Source organism: Apodemus sylvaticus, chromosome 12 (genome assembly GCF_947179515.1).
Source record: "Apodemus sylvaticus chromosome 12, mApoSyl1.1, whole genome shotgun sequence".
Lineage (NCBI taxonomy): Eukaryota > Metazoa > Chordata > Mammalia > Rodentia > Muridae > Apodemus > Apodemus sylvaticus.
Window position 1 is genome coordinate 13,576,158 of NC_067483.1, and position 27,348 is coordinate 13,603,505.

General features: G+C 37.4%; 1 protein-coding gene across 3 annotated transcripts in view; it reads left to right on the forward strand.

Annotated features, from left to right (window-relative positions):
- Positions 1-27,348, forward strand: part of LOC127697246 (contactin-associated protein like 5-3) — an 883,854-nt gene that overhangs the window by 345,769 nt on the left and 510,737 nt on the right. For all 3 annotated transcript variants that reach the window (XM_052200245.1, XM_052200246.1, XM_052200247.1), the window contains exons 5-6: positions 11,093-11,296; positions 25,297-25,481. In XM_052200245.1, the coding sequence (XP_052056205.1) occupies positions 11,093-11,296; positions 25,297-25,481 (389 nt within the window). The remainder of the gene's footprint in view (positions 1-11,092; positions 11,297-25,296; positions 25,482-27,348) is intronic.

Here is a 27,348-nt window from a genome sequence, read left to right on the forward strand (position 1 = left end):
GATATTTTCCAGTTCCACTTATTTGCCTAAGAATTTCATGAATTCATATTTTTAATAACTAAGTAGAATTCCATTGTGTAAATATACCCCATTTTCTGTATCCATTCCTCCTCTGAGCCTAGTATGTTCATCTCTAATCTTATCATCTATTAGATGACTAAGCAAAAATATTATGAGTTTGAATTTGAAGCCAGCCTGCCCTGAAAAATGAGATAATGAGAAACAAAATCAGAAAACAACATTTCATAATACCCTAAGAACCCTATCAATGTGATTCTGAGTTTACCTGTGACATTCCCAAAGGTATACTACGGATGCCCCATAAAATCATTAGCCATACTTCATGTGCACTTGATATTAACATGTGATTCTTAAGTATAGTTTCATTTACTAAATTATTTCATTTGCAATTACCTATCTGTCTTTCTATTTATGTTCTACATTTCTATCGCTTATCCTAATTTAAGTAATTATTGATTTATCATCTGTTACTTATCATATGTCCATCTGTTTAAAACAACCTTAAAATAATATATAATCACATTGAATTAAAATTTACCTACATCACCTATCAAGATAAGAGCTACATATAGCCAAAAATTAATTTTCTTAGATTCCCAGTAGTGTGCATGAATAAGGCCAATTTCACTCAGTAGTAACTGAACTTTTAAGGGACAGTGTCATTAAAGTAACAATAAACCCCTAAGCAGAGGAAGCACGGAGCAGTCTGAACAAAGTTTATTCTTACGTTCCCTGATGGACCTGAATTTGTATCTTGAGGTATTCAACCATTTGGCATAATACATCTTCTTGGCAGAAAAAAAGATCACAATCTTTTGACCACCAGTTTAGTTTCTCATTTCCAAAATAAATTTTCACTTACAATTTTCACTTTTATGAGGCTACAGGGACAAAATTGAATTGTTATTAGGAGTGACATCTCCTACACACCTCTCTATTCCAGTGTTCCTCACCTGGCCCCTCACACTTATTTTTGCATAAGAATCTCTTCTTTCATTTGGTTACACTTAAGTCCCTGGAGTATTAAGTATAGCTCTGGAAGAAGAAATCCTGTATTGCATGCACAAAGCCCAGCTTCAGTCACCAGCTCTACATAAATCTGGAAAATTGTGCATGGCTTTAATCTTAGCATCTACACAGTACATGGAGGCACAATGATCAGAAGTTCAAGGTCAAATCCAACTACCTAGCCAGTTCAATCTCATCATAGGCCAGAACCTCTGTCTGAAAAGAAAAACAATGTATGAATAACTTCTCTGGCCACAAGTGAATTTCAGTTGTTTTTAGTAGTCTGGGAAAGAGCATAAATTTAAGCCCATTGTTTCAAACTCAATTTCTTCTTTGTCTTCTTCTTCCTCTTCCTCTTCTCTTCCTCATCTTCTTCTCTTCTTCTTCCTCCTCCTCCTTCTCCTCCACCTCCTCTTCTTCTCTTCCTCCTCATTTTTTCCTTGTTTTCTTTTATTGGATTACTTTATTTACATTTCAAATGTTATCCCCTCTCCAGATTTCCCCTCTGGAATCCCTATCCCATTCCCCCTCACCATACTTCTATGAGGGTACTCCCCCACCCACCTTCCCACCCTGACATTCCTTACACTGGGGAGTCAAACCCACACAGGACCAAGGGCTGCTCCTCCCACTGATGTCCAACCCTGCAGAGCAGAGTGTCCCTCAATGTGTGCTTTTCAGTTAGTGGCCCAGTCCCTGGGAGCTCTGGGGTGGGGGTGGCAGGGCAGTTGAAACTGTTACTCCCCCATGAGGCTGCAAAACCCCTCAGCTCCTTCAGTCCCTTCTCCACCTGCTCCATAGGGGTCCACCCTACACAACCCCTCTGCTCAATCCAATGCTTGGCTGTGAGCCACTGCTGCCTCTGTATTTTTCAGTCTCTGGCAGAATCTCTCAGGAGACAGTCATATCATGTTCCCTTTAGCAAACACTTCCTGACATCCACAGTAATGTCCAGTCAAACTCTATTTCTTATGTAACTATTCTTTAAATCAATTTCTTCTTAGTTTGCACTGCTATTTTTATAAGTAACTATAGATCTTAAGAATTTTCAAAAAGGTCCAGTAAGATGGCTAAATGTTAGATAAAGTCTCCTGTCATGGAACCTGATGACCTGTGCTAAATGGACTTGTTCCCTGGTGCACATGCACTTCCCACACAGTAAATAAGTAAATGTTCAGAAATTAGGATATGTTGTATGTCCACCCAGATACCTACCAATATGCCTACCCTGTGTAATATTTACAGGAATTTACTATCATGGTGTCTTTTTACAAAGGATGTTAGAATTGAATTCAGGCCCACATACTGTGTGACAAATATTTTACTGGTTGAACTCACTTCTCAGCCTCTTTGAAAGCTTTCTAAGGTTATATATATATATATATGGCCATATTCAACATATGGACTGGGTTAGAAATACCAAAGATGGACCTTCTTTAGCACTAACTTCTCCTGTAAACGTTGGTAATCTTAAATCCTCTGTAAAATGGAGATATCATTGTGCTTACTTTATGTCTGCTAATCCTCAAAGCAGTGTTTGTTATCTGATTATTTCTCAAATAATCTCTGTTCCTCAGATATTTGGATCACATATTCCCCATTCTCTTCTTCTGTGTATTCAGGCACACATCTTGTTGGTACTTTAGATGAACGTGCTTTGGTTTTTACATTCCTGGTTATTGTGTTTTATGAAAAAAGTAATGGAAGTCAGATATATTTTTGGTGGCAGTATGACAAGGTGGAAGGGGGTGCCTCTGCAGGCCATAGGATGGGTACAATATAGAATAGAGTTTATTTAGAGCATGGGAATGGGAGGTAGGAAGGGAATACACACACACACACACACACACATGCACACACATATACACATATGCATGGGCATGCACACACACAAAGAGAGAGAGAGAGAGAGAGAGAGAGAGAGAGAGAGAGAGAAGGGTAGAAAAGGCTGGCTATGAACGTATGGAGAGGGGGAGGGGAAATGGGGAGAAAAGAGGCAGAGAGGGTAAAGGGTAAGAAAATAAGATTGGAAAGAGAGCAAGAGAATGAGGAGAGATTATAATAAATTAGGCTTACTTGACTCTTCCCAGGTAACTTTGGAGTGGAGCCTGGAAGAAATACTAACTCAGGTCCTAAAGGATTTGACACTGTCCAGCAGGTCATCTGGAGATATTAAGCTACATTCAGTTTTCTCTGGGGCTTCTATTTGTATTTCTTTAGGTATGGAAAGCTAATTAATTTTAAAAATCATTATTTTGGTAAAGCACAGTGATATGCCAGGCTCCCCCAGACTAATTAAGAATTACAAAAGGATGCAAAAGATGGTCAATTCAGACTTTGTATCCCCCATTACTAAGATCGCAATCAGAGTTTCCAGAAATTTCCACTACACGAGGTTACCCTACAGGCCCACGCAAATTTTCCCCAATTCCAGATGTTTCTATTACATGTTCTCAATCTCCTGCCACCTGATCCCTCCCATTCTCACCTACCCCCAGTCCATGTAGAAAAAGTATTTCCCCTTTCCTTCGAGATTCATGCAAGTCTACTTAGCCACTGTGGATGGATTGTCATTTTAATATCTAATACACACTTACTTTTTTGCTGACTTTACATTCCACAGTGTATATTTTCGTCAAACTGCACAAAGTTCTTTACATCTCACAAGGTCCTTGAAACTCCTCATTATTTAATTAGGACAAACTTGTCTTCAATGCCAAACTACTTATTGCCTCGTGTAACTCTTTGGGCCAGTGCAAGATCTTCTGAGTCTTGACTTTCTCAATTTTCAAAGGCAGAACAGTCTCAATTATGCATGACTGACTATCCAGACCAATAAATGAAATAACACAATAAATGTGTTAGCAATTACATAAGGATAGTTTGTTTAACCCAAGGCACATGTAATATCTCCATAAGCCATTGAAAAATTGTGAGAGAATATGAAAGGTGTTGTTTAGTTCTGTCAGTTATTTTGCTGTTTTAAATAGGCAATAGTCATGGTACTGGAGAGATAGCTCAGTTGGTTAAAGTATCTGCTATGTAAGTGGGATGACTTGAGTTTGAATCCATGTGAAAAGCCAACTGTGGGTGCCTACGTAGGTAATGCAAGCAATCCTACAGTGAAATTGGAAATGAACAGAGAAATAACTGAAATCTTATGAGCCATTTCAGTTGGAACACATAAATTAGGGGTAGAAACAATAAAAAAAAAAGGAGACTGCCTCAATTAAAGGTATATGGAGAGAAGTAATTCCTAAAATTTTTTTTGAAGTCCACCTTACATAACAGCTTATGCCTACCTCTATGTTCACACACACACACACACACATACACACACACACACAGAAAGAGACAGAGAGAGAAAGAGAGAGAGAGAGAGAGAGAGAGAGAGAGAGAGAGTTTACAAGCCACACAGTATAACAAAAACTGTTAAAAATAAGAGCTCATTTCTAATCTTAATGCATCTTTTGATATGCTTTATATTTTCTTTCATTATTTTATAGTTTTAAAGAGAGTCTGCCAAGATGTTTATACAATGTGTAAAGATTTTCATGTCCATAACTAGATTTCATCTGGAAATTACAACGCAGTTATAACAATGTTCCAATGAGGCAATCATAACTGAAGTATAACAATATCCAATAATGAATGTCTAATGTATATTGTATTTCTTTTTGTTTAATGGGAACAGTAAAGATGAGGAGCTGTTATTATCATTTGAAACATGCTTATTTAATACATGTTGGAGATGCTAAACATATTCCTGATGTTTGAAGAGATGAAATATTAAGTGGGTGTACCTTTGGAACTCCACTTGAATATCTTCCAAAGTTATCTTGAACTTCTGCTTCTCCATCTGTGAAATGGTTGTGAAAATTCATGTGCAACTTAATTAATTTTACAAATTTCCAGGACATTTGGCTGGGTTCTCTTGGATGAACAAAATGTTTCTGTTGAGAAGTGATGGTGGTGTTAGGAAAAAGCTTGAATCATTATACCTGGTTGTGTCTATGTACAATGAAGAGAAGAACTCACTGCTCTGAGAGTCAGTAGTCAGAAGGGATATTACAGCCACTTGAGATCATGGCAAACATGAAAAATATGAATAGTAGTTCTCAACCTTCCTAATGACGTGATTTTTTAATAAAGTTCCTCATGCTGTAGTGATACCCAACCATAAAATTATTTCTTTTGTTGCTACTTCGGAACTATAATTTCTCTACTGTCAAGAATCACACTGTAAGAATCTTTCAAACAGAATATATGATATAAGAACCCATGAAAGAGACATTCTTGCCCAAAAGGGGTCATAACCCAGAGCTGGAGAACCACTGTTTTTGTGGAAGTGGCTTTTTAAATTGAATGGACACCTAACACCTAAAGTTAGGGCGGTCAGTATGGCAGGAAGATCAGCAAATGTCGTGATTATCCAGAGGAATTACCTGTGCTACCTGTTTGTTATATGACTTCTCCTAAGGATATGTAAATACATTTCCATCTCAGTTACGACATTGATAACAATTCAAAATTAGATTTATTAAAGCCCAGTTTGAAAAGCTCTTGAGTTTTTTTGGGATTACTTATGAAGCATGTCTGAGGAAATAATTACAGAATCAAGCATGACTCATCATGGTTTTGCTTTTGCATCACTAAAACTCCACCCCAGAATAGGTTACAAATGGTCAAAGCTGCATTTCTCGAGCTCCCTCCAAACACCTAGGCAACGGGATAGATCAGTAAATCATCTCTATGCAACACCCATTATTTCTTATGTTACTTGGAGAGTGGTTTTTGAATTTTATATATTTAGGAATTTCTTGAAAGTTAAGACTTGTTTACTTCTTCGGTCTTAAGGAGACTTCCAGAATGAATGAAAATATCTCGTTTCTTATGTGTTTAAGACAGTATTATGTTCTGAGTCCAGTTCATATATTCTTCAGTTCTTTCTTTTTTTTTTCTGGGCCCTCTACTGCATGTCCTCTGAGCCATGGTAATTGGGAAGCAGGTCTATACAGATGCTCTATATGCGGCTGACTACTCATACATACTCAAAATACTGAAAAAGTTATCAAAGCTGTCCCACTCAAACTGCCCAATAATTTATTCATGCCAGTGTTCATGTCATCTTTGTCTTTCACTCGCAAGTTTCTCGATGTGAAAGCTCCTTTGGAAACATAATGAAATGAGATGATATTGAATGTGTATTTACATCTAGGTTTCTGTAAGTCTGTACTTCTCATTTTGAATTTACTGCAGGACAAATCAGATAGTCAATAGAAATATAATGTGTGAAAGTCCAGATTTCTGTCAGAATGCACAATCCAACAAGCTGCAGAACCAGATTGAAACATTTGTACGTTTCTCAAGTTGAAGCTCTGATTCCTTTAAGTGTTGAGGACACCAGACAGATCTGTTTTCCTTGGAGTGAATACATGTTTTTGACATTTCATCTCATCAGTAAGACCTCTAGACTACCCAGAAACTTCAAGAAGGTAGTAATGAAGAGAAGGCCATGAAACTCTTGGAGAAAAGAAACTTCTAGAATGTAGAACTTGACTGAACAATTCTGAGCTTCAAAGGGTTCTGGTGGCCAATGATACTCTGAAGAGCATATAAAGAAAGGGAAAGTGAAAAAAACCATAGCAGAATTGTGTGTTTGTGTACATGTGTGTGCATGCACATGCATTCATGCTCATGTATGTGTCACTCTACGTTAAAGATTTACTTTTTAAAGAAGTGTATCACTTTGTATAATTCCACAAAACTTAAAGCCCATGGTTTCTATGTTTGACTTCATTAAGAACTCATCTTTATCCTAGTAGTCTTCTGTGGCTTGCCAAAAACAAACAAACAAAAAAACAAAAAATAAACAACAACAAAAAAAAAAAACCCACTTGTCCAGCTATGTTTACCCAGAACACAATAGAACATGTTCTGGTCAGTGTCAGACTGTACTAAAAATGTATAATTTTCTGCTTTAAAGTATAGGATTGCAGTAAGAGAATAGACACTAGACACATCAGTATCAATATCATTGTATGAATGGAACTAGTTGGCATAGAAATACTGGAATCTCTTCCTTGTCTGGTATTCATACAGCTCGAGTGCATGTGTATGTAAGAAAACCTCATGCCACACAAAGGAGTGGGAGGCAGGTGCTATGTAGTTATTCTATTAAGAGGTACTTGTCTCCTGGCCCAGGGCTGTTGAACACACATTCCCCTCTGCTCCTCATGCTTGTTCTTTCTCATCCTCAGAAGTGCTTCTCCTTTCTCAGGAAACTGCCCCTACTTATAACCATGTGTACCCCCCATGCAATTCTTTGTCCTGAGACACAAATCCTTGGGCTCAGGAGTTCTCAGAACACAGATCTGTACTATAAACAGGGTGATGAGGGAGAAGTTTAACACAGTATTAGGCAGTGATACTCTAATGGATTGATGCTCTTCATAATATGGGAATGTAAATACAGTTTAACCACTGTATTTTCCCATCAAGGTGAGATTGATATTCCTTTGAATAAAGGTTGATTTTTCAGTTATAGCTTAGTAGTTACTGCTTGCAGTGCGTTTCTCAGCCTATGGGAAGAAACATGCTGGAAAGCAGAGGTTTTGCTGCCCATCATCTGATTTGATCACTGAGCTTCAAGTATCCCTGCTCCTTTTACCCACCACCCAAACCTGTGATAAAAATCCATCTTTTTCAAGTGTATCATCCAGGACCAGAATACTGATGCTTCCACTGTGCATCTGGTTCTTCCTTTTCTTTCTGAAACTGAGGAGTCTCTCTATGCATATACTCAACTTGTATTCCCCTTTCCAAGCACTGATGAGTGTTATATAATTGTTCTGTGCATTGTAGGTCAGTAAAACTTCAACTGCTGCTATAGTGGCAGAGTGGCAATAATTAGAAGAGAACAGGAATCCACAGAATGCATAGCTGAACAGATAGAATATTTCAACAGCACCATCCAAAGCTGCTGAAACAAGATTCAGAAAGAATCTTGGGCTCAGCCTGGAAAATACTGGGCAATAAAGGTGCCAGAGTAAAGCGGCACTATTTGTATGAAGGTGTACTGCTGTCCAATAAAGTAACAGTTCACAATCTCAAGCCCCTTCTAGTTAATCCAGTCACAATTTTACGATGCATTTCAAATTGATTTAAAGAAAATAGTGTGTCTGAATGTTTTGTAAAATTATATATATATATATATATATATATATATATATATATATATATATATATATATATACATATAGTTTTATTAAGTGACTTGTGCAGGCACAATTCCTTATTGGATTATTGGTTTCTTTCTTTTTTTGTTTATTCATTCTTTGATTATTTCATATAAGTATATAATATAATAAAATAATACTGCCACCCCATGTTTTCTCTTCCATCATATCTGAACACTTTCAATACTTTATTCATGCTTGAGGTAGATATCAGATATTTTCCTGGGTTTCTGAACACATTATTTATATAATCTTTGTTTAATTTTACTTTTATTTTGGGATTAATTTCATTTTTATTTTGGGGTTGTGGTATGTACACATGTGACTGCAGGTTTCTGTAGGTACCAGGAGGCATTTGGTGACTAGAATCAGGAGTTACATCTGTAGTGAACTACCCAGGTGAATGCTGGAAACTGCAAGAATTCTACTTACTCATCCACTTAGTCTTCTCACCAGGCCCACAAATATTTTATTTTCAAAAATAGTTCTCTCATTGAATTTGAAGGTTGAATTTCAGCTATTCTTGCTATCTAGCAAGACCCTGAATATTACTGTCTGTGTCTTCACAGTTCTGGGATTACAGATACTTCTGGTTATTCTAAAGGATGGCTAGGAATCTGAGCTCAGTCTTGTTCTCACTGATGCAAAGCAAACATTTTACTTACTTTATTGAGTCATATTCCCAGCCCTGAAGGTTTTTTTAAAAATATGTTTAACATGTTTCTAATGTATATCTCTTATTTATGAATTTAAATCTTAAAGAAATAGTATTGCAAAGGTGACCCAACTGGTGAAGTGTAGCTCTCATGTTTTGTCTACCCATGGTATTCATTACCCCAAATAGGGTAGCAGTAACAAGAACTTCATGGGTTCAGCTTGAAGTCCAGTGAACACAGTATGAGTAGATGTAGTGCTAGCATCTAATGGGAAGATTTTGAAAAACAGAGGATATTATGAAAATATCCCTATATCTTGTCATATGTATCTTATTATCTAGAATCAATGGGGACCTTTTAAAACCATATATATAAAGAATAAATTATGGAATTTTACTTTCCAGGTAATTAAAGAAAATCATGATTATTTATTTCAAATTTTTTTTATTAAGGATAATCCAATATCCTTGAACAAGAAAAAATAAGTTGTCATTATGAATACTCAAACTGAGAATTTTAATTACATAGTAAGTACTGAAAATTTTAATTTTCCCTGCTTCAGGACTTCCAATAAGAAAAATTGTACCATGTCCATCCAGCCCTTAACCTCTGCTTCACCCTGAAAAGACTGTGTATGATGAATCCCTTCCATGTTATAATTAAGTAGTCTTACATTTTTATGTTATAAAAGTAATAGCATACTACAGGATATTTTATGTAATAAAAATAATGAAAATATGCAACTTATTTACAATAAATCTTCCAAGGCAATATGAAGATTTATTATTAATAATAAAAGAATAAAAGGGAGAGAGGGAGAATGAGAGAAATATATACCTGCTATGTAAGGGACATTGAAATAGGCCAGAGAATCCTCCTTGGAGAGCAGCATTTAGAGTTCCCGTGAAGAAATTCCTCTGACAAGTCTTGGACCCATCCTTGAAACAAATGAATATTTGTTTTCAATATGTGATATGCTTGTGATACAAGCATGGCAACTTGAACTTAGCACACATGTTAAAATTTGGCTTTATGAAACACTTTTATTACTCCAACCTTGAGATGGAAACAGCAGGTTCCTGAAGCTCACTGGCCATCCTGTCTACCTAATTGCTAAGAACCATGTTCAGTATATAAGAGAGTTTGGAAGGCAGGTCAGCTTGTGGAAAGAGTATGTACCATGCACAAGACCTTGAGTTTTTCCCAGAATTGCATAAAAAGAAGCATGTGATACCCTCTTGTAATCCTACCACTCAGGATACAGAGACAAGAACATGAGTTGAAAGTTAGTCTTGAAATCATAGCATTCAGGATATAGAGACAGGAAGATAACTGCAAACTCATCCTATGGAATGTTGTTTATTCAAGAACAACATGGGCTATCTGAGTCGCTGTCTCAACAATAACAACAAAGCAAGAATGAGGCAGATTATCAATACAGACTGACACATCACTATTAGGTTATGAACCTTTATATCATATCACATAGCCCAAATCAGTCCACAGCTCATAGCAACTCTCGCTAAGGCAAATTGTTTAAGAAGCAAATCTGTTTCAACCCTTGAAGGGTTATAAAATCTTCAGATATTCCACTTGTTTCACGGATGGCTCCAAGACTTGTCAGGAATTTCTTCACAGGAACTCTAAATACTGCTCTCTGAGGAGGAATCTCTGGCCTATCTCAATATGACTTACATAGCAGGTATATATTTCTCTCACTCTCCCTATCTCTCTTTTATTCTTTTATTCTTATGGTGTGTCTCTACAAGCTCATTTCTAGATCTCCTATATTGTACTATTTTTGTCTAATGCTATCCCTCCAATATGAAGTCCCAGTCATGGCTTTGAAGCTTTCTTACTCAATACACCTCCTTGAAAGGAGTTATTTCACAGCTCCCTTTCCAGGACTAGCTATTGTTCTTCTTTTATTTTGTGTAAAAATCACAAATGAGAGGTTCTACTTCAGTTTGGTATGTCTGCAATGCCTATAAATGAATGGTTTTCTGAAATCTATGTAAGTTTGTTCTATTCTGTGTGTCTCCTTGTAAGAGAGATCTTTCATATTTCAGGAACATTCCTGTGAACTCAGCAGTATCAAAGATGAGAAGCAAGACTAGCTGTCATGAAGAAATCCACTGATGTTTCTTTCTCTCTTCTCTCTACTCTCAGGATCGGACTTTGCTGACTTTGATGGCCAGAGTTCACTATTATATAGGTTCAATCAGAAGACAATGAGCACCCTCAAAGACGTGATCTCTCTGAAGTTCAAGAGCATGCAAGGAGATGGGGTTCTGTTCCATGGGGAAGGACATCATGGAGATCACATCACCCTAGAGCTCCAGAAGGGCAGGCTTGCCCTGTACTTAAACTTGGGTAGGATAAGACCTATGCATATGTGAGCATACAACTGTTGAGGCCAGAGGCAGATGTAGATTATATTTCTCGATCACTCCTCAACAACTTATGTGCAGTCTCTCAGTGATCTTGTAGCTTTCTGATTTGGCCAGGCTAACAAACCCTAAGGATGTGCCTGACCATATTTTCCCTCCCTGCCTCTGCCCCCAATTGGGATTGCAAACTTGAGTTGCTGCAGCTGGATTTCTACAGGCTGCACTCACATCTTACTTGTGCTGCCTTGTCAGGCATTTAACATCTGCTCTATGAGGTGTGTGTGTATGTGTGTGTGTGTGGGTGGGTGGGTGGGTGGGTGGGTGTGTGAGTGTGTGTGTGCATGCACATGTATGTGTATTATATGAACATGAATATATACATATATGTTCACTGAGCAAAAACTTTATATCTCATTTTCTCTCTTTCTCTGCACTATTGCCTTGAGACAAATTCTCTTACTAGCCTCATCAGCTTATATTTAGGGATAGTATGGGTAGTCAACAAGTTCTTAAGATCCACCTAATTATGTCATTGAGTGCTAGAGTATAGGTACTCATGAGCAAGCACATATTTATTACTATTATTATCATAATCATCATTATTATTATTTATTGCTATTACTATTACCATTATTACTATTATTATTATTATTATTATTATTATTATTATTATTATAGGAAATGAGGACTAGCAAATCAAATGTTGGTTTGCAGGTGTTCATACTAACTCATTTTATCCAAGGTCACTATCACAATAGCATACATGGAAGTATCTTCTCACACATCAAATGGAGTAATTGAAGCATTATCTAAGTAATCCGTTTTCTTTGTCTTTATGGGAGTAGAACAGAATTTATTTTCAAATCTTTCATCTACCTATGGAGTAAAATATCACTATACTGACTTTTTTTTTGTTTTTTTGCCAGAGGTCACTCAATAATGCAAGACAATATTTCTATGCACAAGGAGGTATATTATAACTTTTCAATACCTCTTAATCTCTATACTTAAAATTAATTTTTCAGAACTCAAACTGTAAAGTAACTTAATATTTTTAAAACGTGAACCTACTGAAATGAGTGTCTCATAAAAGCCTCCTAGGCACAAAGAAAAACAAAACAAAAACAAACAAAGCAAATGAACCAAAAATCAAAACAAACAAACAAACAAAAACAAACAAAAAAATCCAGAAAATATAAAACCCTAAGGGTCAGGAGAAAACACTTGTTCTTCTTAATGGGAGAAGTCCTTTCCTTTGTGCCATGAACTGGCCCTGAAGGATTTGCCTGGGAACTGAATAGCAAGAAGCTGGTTTTGTAAAGAGTGCTATTTAACTTCTCTGCAGGAGGGTGTTTCTTTGTTCTTTGGGTGTGCTACTCCCTGGGCTTGCTTCACTGCTAGTTGGTCCACATTTACTGCACCCAACTTTTTAACCCCAGAAAAAATGAGAGGGTGCCTCTTAAACCTTCGCATGAAAGAATGGAAGGGCATTGCAAGTCACAGGAGGGAGGTATTGAGTTCCTAACTACACAGAAGAAAACCAAATGAGCTCTCTTTTAGAAAAAAAAAAAGCAAACAGAAAAGATGTATATTAGAGAAAAACAACACAAATTTTGTTTGATTTTAAAATTAATGACATTCATTGACTTATTTGCATGAGGTTGTACTGTGCCGTGACACAGGTGTAAATGGCAGAGGACACTTTTCACAAGTTGATATCACTATTTTTCATGTGGTTCAGGACATCAGGCTCAATGACATATACCTTTAACCTGCTGGGCCATTTTTCTGGGCCCCAAAGGGGCTACTTTGTTTGACACTACATTCCTGTTACTCCATTAATATGTATTACTATAAGGGGAAAAATACATAGTTATTAGTATTTGCAGTCTAGTAGACAAGAAGAAGGAGTACATTTCAATGCAGTGTATAAGCTCAAAGTACACAGGAAATCAGAGCAATCTATATTTTAGTCATATCTTGGAGAACATAAGAAATTCCATTGTGTAGCCTTGCTGCCAAAAGCAAACAATATATCTAGATCTTTATTCTTATTTTTATTCTTCAGTGTCAGCTCCAAGCCTCTTGGTTGCCATGGTAAATATAAGAAAAGAAGTAGGAAGAATCAACAGATTTGCAAGTTTAATTGATAAAATTCATGGCTAACTCATAAGGTGAATATGAACTGTGGGTGGGAAGATGACTTTGTTGCTAATTTTCCTGTAATACAAGCATATGGACCTGAACACAGTGCCCAGAACTCACCAAAAAAAAAACAAAAAACAAAAAAAAAAAAAAAAAAAAAAAAAAAACAAAAACAAAACAAAAACAAAACAAAACAAAACAAAACAAAACAAAAAAACAGTTGTGATACATGCTACAGTATCCAAATTAATAAAATTAAAAATGAATAGGGAGACATAACAACAGAAACTGTGGAAATTCAAAAATGATCAGATCTTACTACAAAAGCTTATAATCAACAAATTGAAAAATCTGGATGAAATGGAAAAATTTCTAGACACATACTACATGCCAAAGTTAAAACAGGAACAAGTAAACAATCTAAACAGTCCCATAACCGAAATATAAGCAGTCATTAATAGTCTCCCAAATAAAAAGGCTGAGGTTTAGTGGAGAATTCTATCAGACCTTCAAAGAAGACCAAATATCAACACTCTTCAAATTATTCCCAAAAATAGTCACAGAAGGAACACTAACCAACTTATTCTATGAATCCCCAATTATACTTATACCTAAACCACACAAAGAAAGAGATCTTCAGACCAATTTACCTTATGAACATTGATGAAAAAAAAAATATGTACTACAATTCTTGGCAACTGATTCCAAAAGCACATATCAATAATTGACAACAGTCAAGTAAGCTTCATCTGAGGGATACTGGGATAGTTTAATATACGAAAACCCATCAATGTAGTCCTTTACATAAACAAACTCAAAGGAAAAAAACACATGATCATTTCATTAGATGCTGAAAAGGATTTGTCAAAATTCAGCATATCTTCATATTAAAAGTCTTAGAAAGATCAGGAATTCAAGGAATAAACATAGTAAATTCAACATAAACATAGTAAATGCAATATACAGAAAACCATTAGCCAACATTAAACTGAATGGAGAGAAACTAGAAGCAGTTCCACTAAAATCAGGAACTAGACAACACTGCCCACTGTCTCCCCATCTATTCAATATAATACTTGAAGTTTTACTAGAGCAATTAGACAACAAAAGAAGGTCAAAGTGATAAAAAATGGGAAAGGAAGAAGTCAAAATATTACTATTTGCATGTGATATGATCATATACTTAAGTGACCCCCAAAATTCTACTAGACAACCCCTAAAGCTGATAAACAACTTCAGCAAAGTGGCTAGATATACAATTAACTCAATCTACTCGAAGAACAAACAGGCTGAGAAAGAAATTATGGAAACAACACCCTTCACAATAGTCACAAATAATTTTATATACCTTGGTGAGATTCTAATGAAACAAGTGAAAGATCTGTATGACAAGAATTCAAGTTTCTGATGAAAGAAATTAAAGAAGATCTCAGAAGATGGGAAGATCTACCATGCTCAGGGATTGGCATAATTAATATAGTAAAAATTGTCATCTTGCCAAAAACAATCTACAAATTCAATGCAATCTCCACCAAAATTCCAAATCAATTCAACATAGAGTTAAAAAGAGCAAAAGACCTCATAAAATTGCAGAGCTCCTTTAAGGCAAAGGACACTGTCAATAGGACAAAACCACAACTAACAGATTGGGAAAAGATCTTTACCAAGCTTACATTCAATAGAGGGCTAATATGCAATATAAGCAAAGAACTCAAGAAGTTTGACTCCAGAGAATTAAATAACCCTGTTAAAAATGGGGGACAGAGCTAAAGAAAGAATTTTCAACTGAAGAATATGGAATTGTTCAGATGCACCTAAAGAAATGTTCAACATCATTAGTCATCAGGAAAATGCAAATCAAAACAACACTGAGATTCGACCTTACACTAGTCAGAATAGCTAAAATCAAAAACTCAGGTGACAGTAGATGCTGGCAAGGATATGGAGAAAGAGGAACAATTCTCCATTGCTGGTGGTACACTGCTCTAGAAAATTGGACATAATACTACCTGAAGACCAATCTATACCACTCCTAAGCATATACCCAGAAGATGCTCCAATTTGTAATAAGGACACATGCTCTACTATGTTCATAGCAGCCTTATTTATAATAGCCAGAAGCTGGAAAGTCTCCAGATGTCTTTCATTGGAGGAATGGAAACAGAAAGCGTAGTTTATTTACACAATGGAGTACTACTCAACTATTAAAAACAAACAATTCATGAAATTTTTAGGCAAAGGGATGAAAATAGAAAACATCATCCTAATCTTTGTGCCTGTGACTGTGTAGCAGACTAGTAGGCAGGAATCACCGAGTATCAAGTGGGACACACCCTGCCAAGACTCTGTCTGTTTATCCCTGGAGTTAGTTGGTCCTGCTTTCACTGGCTTGTGTTTGCCCCTCCTGTTTACCTGTAAGCCTGTCTCAGGTTCAGCAGCAACACAGCAAGTCAGCTGAGAACTTGCCCTGCTAGGAGCCATCTGCCCTGCAGGGAGGTAGGTAAAGTGGGTCCTGAGCTTGGACTTGAGATGCTGCCATCTATGCTCTGGTAACTGTGTAGAGCAGCAGTCTGGTAGGCAGGGATCACCAGAGTAGAGGAATTCTTGGGACACACACCACCAGGACTACACCTGCACCCAGGAGCTTGGCAATGCCACATCCAGCCACCTATTCACCTACCCTGTCAAGGGTCATCTACCCATTCAGGGAGGTGGTTGGAGGGAGTCCCGCACTTAGTGGTGAAATGCCACCATCTTTGCTCCTGTGAGTGTGTAGAGGGGCAGATTAGTAGGCAGGGATCACTAGAGTAGAGGATCACTTGGGACAAACCCCACCTGGACTCCTCCTGCAACCAGGAATGTGGCAGCACCACAGGAATCTGTGCCAGGGGAAAGCAAGTTACCCAGGGTAGCTGAGACAGGCTTACAGGTAAACAGGAGGGGCAAACACCAGCCAGTGAAAGCAGGACCAACTAACTCCAGAGATAAACAGATGGCAAAAAGCAACCTTAGGAATGCTGCTAACAGAAATCAAGGCAATATGGTACCATCAGAACCCAATTTTCACACAATAGCAAGCCCTGGATAACCCAACGCACCAGGAAAGAAAGATTTGGATTTAAAATCACAGGTCATGATGCTGATGGAGGGCTTCATGGACAGCTTCAAGAATGACATACATAAATCTCTTAAAGAAAAACAAGTAAACAGGGAGAAGCCCTTTAAGAACTAGAGGAAAATACAATAAAACAGATGAAGGAATGGAACAAAGACATCCAGGATCTAAATATGGAGGCAGAAACAATAATGAAATAATAAATGGAAATAAGTAGGGACATAGAAAACCTAGGAAAGAAGTCAGGAGTTATGGATACAAAAATCAACAAAAGAAGACTAGAGATAGAATAGAATCTCAGATGCAGAAGATACTATAGAAAGCTTTGACACAACAGTCAAAGAAAATGAAAAATGCAAAAGGCTCCTGACTCAAAATATCCAGGAAATTCAGGACAAAATGAGAAGACCAAAACAAAGGATTATAGGTAAGAAGAAAGTGAAGATTTACAGCTTAAAAGTCCAATAAATGTCTTCAACAAAATTATAGAAGAAAATTTCCCTAACCAAAAGAAAGAGATGCCCGTGAACATAGAAGATACCTACAGAACTCCAAATAGATTTGACCAGAAAAGAAATTCCTCCTGTCACACAAAAATTAAAACACAAAAAGTACTAAAAAAAAGAAAGAATATTAAAAGCAGTAAGGGAAAAAGGTCAAGTAACATATAAAGGTAGACCTATCAGAATTACACCAGACTTTTATCAGAGACTATGAAAACTAGAAGAGCCCGGGCAGATGTCATACAGTCCATAAGGGAACACAAATGTCAACCCAGACTGCTATATCTTGCAAATCTCTCAATTATTATAGATGGAAAAACCACAGTATTTCATTACAAAATAAAACCACTTACACAGTATATTTTCACAAATCCAACCCTTCAAAGGATAACAAATGGAAAACACGAACAAAAGGAAGGAAATGACACACTAGAAAAAGCAAGAAATTAGTCTTCTTTCAACAAATCCAAAAGAAGATAGCCACACAAACAAAAATTACATCAAAATTAGCAGGAAGCAACAATCACTATTCCTTAATATCTCTTAACATAAATGGTCTCAATTCCCCCAATAAAAATAAATAGGTTAACAGAAATCTGCCAGATCTTCAAAGAAGACCTAACTCCAATACTCTTCCAACTATTCCACAATATAAAAACAGAAGGAACAATACCCAACTTGTACTATGAAGACACAATTTCACGGATACCAAAACCACACAAAGATCCAAGAAAGAAAGAGAATTTAGACCAATTTCCCTTATAAATATCAATGCAAAAATATTCAATAAAATTATTGCCAACTGAATCCAAGCATCAAAATGATCATTCACTATGATCAAGTAGGCCTTATCCCAGGGATTCATGGAAGGTTCAATATATGAAAATCCATCAATTTAATCCACTACATAAACAAACTCAGAAAAAAAACATATTGTCATTTCATTAGATGCCGAAAATAATTTGACAAACTTTAGAATCCTTTCATGTTCAAGGTCTTGGAATGAACAGGATTCAAGGCCCATACCTAAACATAATAAAAGCAATATACAGCAAACCAGTAGCCAACATCAAACTAAACTTGAAGCAATCCCACTAAAATCAGACACTAGACAAGGCTGCCCTCTCTATACATATTTATTCAATATAATACTTGAAGTTCTAACTAGAGCAATTAGACAACAAAAGGAGGTCAAGGGGATACAAATTGGAAAGGAAGAAGTCAAATTATCACTATTTGCAGATGATGTGATAGAATACTTAAGTGACCCAAAAAACCTTGTCAGGGAACTTCTATAGCAGATAAACTACTTTAGCAAATTGAGCGGATATAAAATTAACTCAAGCAAATCAGTAGCCTTCCAATACTCAAACAATAAACAGGCTGAGAAAGAAATTAGGGAAAGGACACCTTTCACAATAGCCACAAACAATGAAAAGTATCTTGGTGTGACTCTAAGCAGACAAGTGAAAGATCTGTATGTCAGGAACTTCAAGTCTTTGAAGAAATAAATCAAAGAAGACCTCAGAAGATGGCAAACTCTTGCATGCTCTTGGATTGGCAGGATTAATATAGTAAAATTGGTCATCTTACCAAAATCAGTATACAGATTCAATGTAATCCCCATCAAAATCCCCACTCAATTCTTCACAGAGTAAGATAACAAAAAAACCATGATAGCTAAAACTATTCTCAAAAGTAAAAGATCTGGGGAAAATCAGTATCCCAGACCTCAAGCATTACTATAGAGCAGTGGTGTTAAAAACTGAATGGTATTGGTACAGTGACTGGCAAGTAGATCAATGGAATAAAAGTGAAGACCCAGAAATGAAGACCCAGAAATTGAAGACCTGCATGCCTATGGTCACTTGATCTTTGAAAAGGAGCTACAACCATCCACTGGAAAAAGAGAGCCTTTTCAAGAAATGGTGCTTTTTCAACTGGAGGTCAGCATGCAGAAGAATGAAAATCATTCCATTCTTTTCTCCTTGTACTAAGCTCAAGTCCAAGTGAATAAAGGACCTCCACATAAAACCATACATACTAAAACTAATAGAAAAGAAACTGGGGAAGAGCCTTGAGCACATAGGCACAGGGGAAATTTTTCTGAACAGACCACCATTAGCTTATGCTTTAAGATCAAGAATTGACAAATGGGACCTCATAAAATTACAAAAATTCTGTAAGGCAAAGGACACTGGAAAAAGGACAAAACAGCAACCAACAAAATTAGCAACCAAAAAGATCTTTACCTACCCTACATCTGACAGAGGGCTAATATCCAAGATAAACAAAGAATTCAAGAAATCAAGAAGGTAGACTTCAGAGAGCCAAATAATCTATTGAAGAATGGGTTACAGAGCTAAACAAAGAATTTTCACCTGAAGAATATTGAATGTCTGAGGAGCATCTAAAGAAATGTTGAACATCCTTAGTCATCAGGGAAATGCAAATCAAAACAACCCTAAGATTTCACCTCACACTAGTCAGAATGGTTAAGATTAAAAACTCGGGAGAAAACAGGTGTTGCAGAGGATGTAGAGAAAGAGGAATACTCTTCTACTGCTAGTGGGTTTGCAAGTTGGTACAACCACTCTGGAAATCAGTCTGTTAGCTCCTCAGAAAACTGGACATGATTCTACTGGAGGACCCTGTTATACCACTCCTGGTCATATACCCAGAGGATTCCCCAGCATGTAATAAGGACACATGTTCAACTATAGTCATAGCAGCCCTATTTATAGGGTTGTATAGTACCTGTAATTTTTGTAAGTTTTTTATTGGATATTTTCTCCCAGGAAACTCCTACTCTGTCCTGTCACCTGTTGCTTCTATGAGAGTGTTCCTCTATCCACCCCACCCCCACCTCCCCAGACTCAATTCCCTTATTCTGAGTATTCTAACAAGCCTTCATAGCATCAAGAATTTCTCCTCCCACTGATTACTGAAGCTGGAAAGAACCCAGATGTCCTTCAAGGGAGGAATGGATGCAGAAAATGTGGTATATTTACACTGTAATACTATTCAGCTCTTCAAAAGAATGAATTCATGAAATTTTTAGGCAAGTGGGTGGAACTGGAGAATGTCATCCTGAGTGTGGTGACCCAATTTTCAATGAACACACATGGTATGCACTCACTCATAAACAGATATTAGCCCAGAAGCTCGGAATACCTAAGAAATAATTCACTTATCAAATGATGAAGAACAAGGAAGATAAGGTTCCTGGTCCTGGAAAGGCTCAGTGCAGCAGTGTAGGGGAGTACCAGGACAGGGAAGTGGGAACAAGGGGTTGGAAGAGGGCTTTTGGGACTTTCTGGGGAGGTGGGATCCAGGAAGGGGGAAATCATTTGAAATGTAAATAAAGAATATGTGGAATAAAATTTTAAAAAAGAAAAGAAAAACAAACAAAAAAAATCATCCTGAGTGAGGTAACACAATTACAAAAGAACACAGGTGGTAAGTACTCCCTGATAAGTGGATATTAATTTAATATCGTGGTTTACCCAAGATAAATTTATCAGACTGCATGAAGCTCAATAATAAGGAAGACCAAAATGCGGGTCTTTCGGTACTTCTGAGAAGGGGAACAACATAATCACATGGAGATAATGTTTAGAGCAGAGACTGAAGGAAAAGTCATCCAGAGACTGTCCCACATGTGGATCTATCCCATATATAGGCACCAAACACCGACACTATTGTGGATGTCAAGAAATGCTTGCTGACAGGACCTTGATATGGCTGTTTCCTGAGAGCCCCTGCCTGAGCCTCGCAAATACAGAGATGGACTCTTGGAGTCAACCATTTTACTGATAGTGGAATCCCCAATGGAGGAATTAGAGAAAAGACTGAAGGAGCTGAAAGCATTTGCAACCTCATAGGAAGAATAACAGTATCAACCAACCAGAATCCACAGAACACCCAGGGAATAAGACATCAACCAAGGAGTACACATAGATCCAGCTGTGTATAAAGCAGTGGACTGCCTTGCCAGGCATCAATGGGAGGGAAAAGTTCTTGATCCTATGAAGGCTTGATAGAATACTCAGAATAGGGGAATTGAGTCTGGGGAGGTGGGAGTGGGGTGAATAGAGGAACACTCTCATAGAAGCAATGGAATACAGGACAGGATAGGAGCTTCCCAGGAGGTGGAGAAACCATGAAATTAGAACGCATTTGATATATAAATAAAGAAAATATCCAATAAAAAACTTACAAAAAATTACAGGTACTATATGCTCAATTGACATAGTATGTGGAAGGAACTCAAGATTTTATGGAGGTTAGACAAGCACTCTAACAATTGAATTACATCTCCTGTCTCCCTAAATGCTGTTTCTAATCACTTTCCATGATGGCTGTCAATTGTGTGAGACCCCATGGCTGCACACTTAGAGAGCATGGATATGAATCTTTGAATCTTACCAAGTGTCCTGACACCAATCACTAAGATGCTATATGTCCTCCTCTAACTGAAAAAAAATAAAATAAAATAAAAAAAAAAACCTAAATAGCAGGTATCCAATTGTCATGTGTTAAGCTCTAAGGATGATTATTAAGGATGATCTTAGGTTCTTTGGACTTGATTATAAGGAGGAGGACAAGTGTTTTAGACAATGTGAATGGACATGAAATGATCTTCATAAATTCTTTAACTTATGGAATAAGTATGTATTGAACTAAGTGTTCATTGTCTGTTGCTGTGCCAAAAGCCCTAACCAAAGCATCTTTAGAAAAAAATGGACTTATTTCTCCTCCCAAATCAAGCATATAGTCCATGATGTTAGCATGCTGTGTTAAACATGGCCGAAGGGGTTTGTGGCCATTGGTCACATTAAGTGTGCAGTCAGGAAGCACTGCGAGAGAAATGGATATTTATGCTCCGCTCACCTTCTCCTCCCTACTCACTCCTGGTCTTCAGACCGAGAAAATTTGCTGCCCACATTTAATATGGGTCCATCTACCTCAAAGTAGTCTAGAAACACTCTCACAGGCATATACAGACATTTGTCACCTAGATCATTCAAGACCCTGTAGAATAATCAGTAAATAGTAATCATCAGGTACCAACAATTAAGTGAATACCTGAGCACTATTGGTTTAAAAGTAGTTCTTGGCAATTTCTGCTTCTAAAATATTTCTACTTATGTTCAAGCTTTGTGATATTAAATAAAACATAGTATCAATACACCATCTAAACCACATCAAAAAAAGTCAAAATGAGAAATCATAGAATGTGGATGTCAGGAAGAATATACAACTCACACTGAATTTCCAACGACAAAGACTTGTGTTTCATTGTGTTAGTGATACACCATAACTAGTTTTGTCTTTTTGAGAAAACAGCTGGTGTGGAGTTGGGACCAAGCAAGCTGGAGTCACTTTCCATGGATTTTGTGTTCTCACTAGCGTCCTCAGGAGACCAAGTATGAGTCTTGCACATAATAAAAACATACTACAGAGCCATGCCTTCCTGGTCCTGGCTAATGTATGGAAAAGTAATTTGCCTTGGCATTCTGTATAATGCACTCTGCATTTGTACATTGTCATTTTCCTTCACTATAGTTCTCTGCTCTCCAATTCATCCAGTTGCTTTTTGAAGCTCTCTACTAATACTTTGAAACACTGCTCACAAGCAACAGACTAACATGGTTAATTGTAGGTAGTAAGAACACAGAGATGGGAAGAATTGGAATATCATCCTCTTGCCAACAGGAAGAATAGAGCAAAAAGGATGGGGTCAGATAGAGCTGAATGGTAATTAATTCTCTGTGTCTTTGTGTAAGTTACACAGCTTTATGAAGCCAAACTTATTACTCCCCCTGACCTGTGGTCAGGAATTATTGAAACAACATTTGGAGGGGTTTAGATAAATAGCCCAGAGGATGAGAACACTTCCTGCTTTTGCAGAGGACTGGAGTTTGGTTCCTAGGATCCATGGCAGATCTCTCACTCCTACCATAGCTGTATGACATCTTACTATAAATGTAGCTCCAGGAGACCCATTGCCCTCTTAGGCCTCCATAAGAGCACACATATAAACACACAAATAAAATAAAATAAAATAAAATAAAATAAAATAAAATAAATAGAATAGAATAAAATAAAGTAAAATAAAATGAAATAATCATTCAAAATAACATAACAATATAAAAAGTATTGCCTATGCACGAAATTTGATAACTTTTGAGAGACGAAATGTGGGTCTGAGTATGACCACAAATGTCTGCAAAGAAAGACTGGATTTAGTAGCATAAACTTGTACTTCCTGGTCTGGGAAGACAGAAATAGGGAGATTCCTGGAATTCTCTATCCAGCTAAACAATGTTCTGCTTTCCAGAATAATTGGTAGGCATGAAAATAAACAAGAAGCTAAAAGTGTGAATACTGGCGCTGGAACAATGACTCCACAGTTAATATGCAGAGAATGGGCATCCATGTCTTAGTACCCACATAGAGACACTCACCACTGCCTATAACTCCAACTTCAGAAGATTGGGAGTGATATTGTAACTTCCATGGGTACCTGCACTCAAGTGCACACATAAACTCAGAGGTATAAACATACAAACACCGTCCACACACACAAGCACACACACAGATAGATGAGAAAGAGAGAGAGACAGAGAGACAGAGAGACAGAGAGACAGACAGAGACACAGAGACACAGAGACAGAGAGACAGAGACAGAGAGGGATAGAGAGAGAGATAGAGAGACAGAGAGAGAAGGAGGGAAGGAGAGAGGGAAGAGAGACACACACAAATACTATAAATAAATATTTATCATGCTGCTGGAGAGAGAACTGAGACGTTACATACCCCTTTGCTCTTATAAACTGGTTTCAATTCCAAAATATGCATGCATGGTAACTTACAATCCTAGGGTCATAGTTCTAGTTCCAAGGAACTTGATGTACCATCCTAACCTCTATAGGCACAAGCACACATATGGTGTAAATGTAGACATGTGAGCAAAACATTCTTAAGTGCTTTGTCTCTTATCTGTGTTTATGAGGTCATATGTCTTAACTATTATAACTTGAAGATACCAATGGCAATGCTGAGAATTCAAGGCTTGTGGAATAAATAAATTATAAATCAACAACACAGAAACAGGCATGAATTCACCACTCCTACTTTCCATGTATGCTAGGTGTGGTGTCCCCTCTCCAACAACTATAGGAAACCAGGCTTCTTACTCATTGCAGCAAACATCAGCATCCTTCCACACTGAAAGTAGGAGTGAGTAGTCACAGGAAGATTAGCTAGCTGCTCCTGAACCCTGAAGGTCATATAATGTTACCTAAGCAGAGTGGAGTACAGGTGGCGTTAAGGAGGACACAATGTGAGCAAGAAAAGAGATATATGTAGCTATCATATTATGAGTGGGATAGACACAAAAACTATTCCCTCAAACTAAATTTAATGTCTCAGAGGCACATTGATGGGTAAAGGTTCTTGCTTTCAAGCCAGATAGAATTAGATCCCAGAACACACAGGACAGAAGGAGAAAACTGACTCCATACATGCTACACTCTCTCTCTCTCTCTCTCTCTCTCTCTCTCTCTCTCTCTCTCTCACACACACACACACACACACACACACACACACACACACAATTACACACTTTATAAAATTATGTATAAGTAATGGCAGCTTCCCTTTAATGTTGAAACAATTTCTGTGTGGTAGTGGTAGGTAGTGGTAGCCATTACCCTTTTGGTGAAGGGACCCAGTTCATACAGTAAGCACTCAATAGTTGCAGCTGCGTATGTTATATTTTTTTCTTTGTAACTGTGTGAACAGAGACATTCTGTATGACCACTCATTTCCTGTGAAGTTCATCAAGAACTGCTTTCTTCATTTATAACCCTCCAAAATCCTATGTGTATATATTTATTTTTTTTCTAGATGTAGAAACTTCTGTTTTCAGTCTTATTCCTGTGGTCAATACTATAAACATTCCTATCACCATGCATTTTCTGGTGTGCTAGAAACGTTACATTTCCTGTCAGGAAATGGAGGTGTATATTATTTGAGCTAAAATTGAGTTTTGGAATCTAAGGGGAAAGCCGGTGCATGACTCCAATGCCGGCTGGTGTGCTTGAGCTGAATTTGTTTGAAGAAACCTCAGGGATCCCTACTCCAGGGCATTAATGGATAGAATTTAAAGCTGCCTGGGATATAAGACTCCATTCCCCCTTCATATGTCTACAGATGGCAGCAAAACCCGGATCAGCAACATTGCACCCTCAACAATTCTGGGAAGCCTTCTGGATGACCAGCACTGGCACTCAGTTCTCCTGGAGCGTGTGGGCAAGCAGGCAAATTTCACTGTAGACCTGAACACTCAGCACTTCCAGATCAAGAGTGAGACTGATGCCCTGGACATTGACTATGAGGTGAGTCTATCGTTCCAGCAGGTTCCTGGAGTGGGGCAGATGTCTGTCAATAGAGCCTTTAAGCCCCTCTATCTGGGACAGGCTTCAAGAAAGAAGCCTCTCAGGAAGATCTGCTCAAACTCCTAGAAATGCCCGGGCCAAGGTCTGTGTCCCTGATGTCAACTATACACATTAAAAATCTATATTTCTTTTACTCTCTTTGTGCTTATGTATGTATGCATGAAGGTTTGTGAGTCTCACTGTGTCTGTGTGTGTGTTCATCCTAGTTTAATTTTTATTTTTGAGCTTAAAAAAATCTGCCAACTAATAGTTTATATGGCTTATGATTTCTGAATAGAATCCATTATTTTAAAGAATTCAAAGCACAGTCATGAAAATGAGAATCTATGAATTTTTTCTTCCTTATCCTTAAGTAGCTTTCCTCATATCTATGCAGTTCATGGTTCAACACATGTGATAGTGTAGACCACATTCAGACTAAGTCTTCCTCCATCAATCAATAATCAAGGTCATCTCCTACAGACATGCCAAAGGCCGGTATAATAAAGATTCAATTGTCTCTATTCCCAGATGATTTGAAGTTGCAGTAAGTGGACTATTAAAGCTAAACATTAAAGTGTTAAGCATGTACCCATGTCCATGTATATGTTTGCATGTGTGTGTGTGTATGTTTGGTATGTTTGTGTGTGTATGTGTGTGTGTGTGTGTGTGTGTGTGTGTGTGTGTGTTACTTAGGGCAGATCCTCGATGCATTCACATGCTATGAAGCCATTCTACTGGTAAGCTATGGATGGATACAGTCACTTTTCATTTTAAAATTAATTTCAATTAAAACCATTCTATTATTTTAAGAAAAGATTTCATGTATTTCAGGCTTGCTCTTACCTCTCTTAAAATGCTAATTTCTCTACCGTTACTTCAGGAGTATCTGTATTGTAAGCGTGACCTCCACAACACTTTTCATTTGGTGGTAAATGTGAAACTCTAAAAATAAAGTTGCATTCCAGACCCTATTTTTTAAAATTCAACAAAATATTATTTTGCCTTAGCCCACTCAGTATGTGGAGCCATGTCCCGCCATACTCGACTTGGACTTTCCTGTGGCTGAAATAAATGTGTAGATAATTGTCAACTGCTTTTTAGTTGTGAAGTTAACAGGATCTATAATCATCTGTGAGCAAGCCACCAGGTGTACCTGTAAGGGATTATCTAGATTAGGTTAGTATGTTTGTAAGGGAAGTTAAAGTTTAGGTTTCTATTACTATGATAAAACATCATAACCAAAAGCCGCTTGTAGAGAACAAAAATTTGTTTCACTTTATACTTCCAATTATCTGTCTATCATTCTGGTAAGTCAAGACTGAAACTCAAGTCAAGACAAGAGCAAGGTGGTAGAAAGCATGAAGAGAACATGGAGGAATGCTACTTACTGTCTTGCTCCTATTACCTTACCAAGACAACTTTCTTACATATGTACAGTCCAGGGTCACCACCACATGAATGGCACCACACATTATTAGATAGGATTTCCCATATTAATCATCACTCAAAGAAAATCACCATAGGTTTCTACACAAGCCAGTGTTGTAGGGAAAACAATTTCAATTAAGGTCTTTCTTCACAGATCACCCTAGTTTTGATCAAGTTGGTATACAACAAGCCAGAACTGAGGGATTGTTGGGCCAATTGAGCTGTGTATCCATCCACATGAATGACACCATTTGCTGGGATCAGATCCCAGACTGTATTAATAGAAGAATGTGAGTGGTGTACAAGCACTAATCAAACAGCTTCTAGGGTATGGGTACCATGAGAATATTGAGTTTCCTCAAACCCTTATTACTGGGAATTCCTGCCATGATGAATA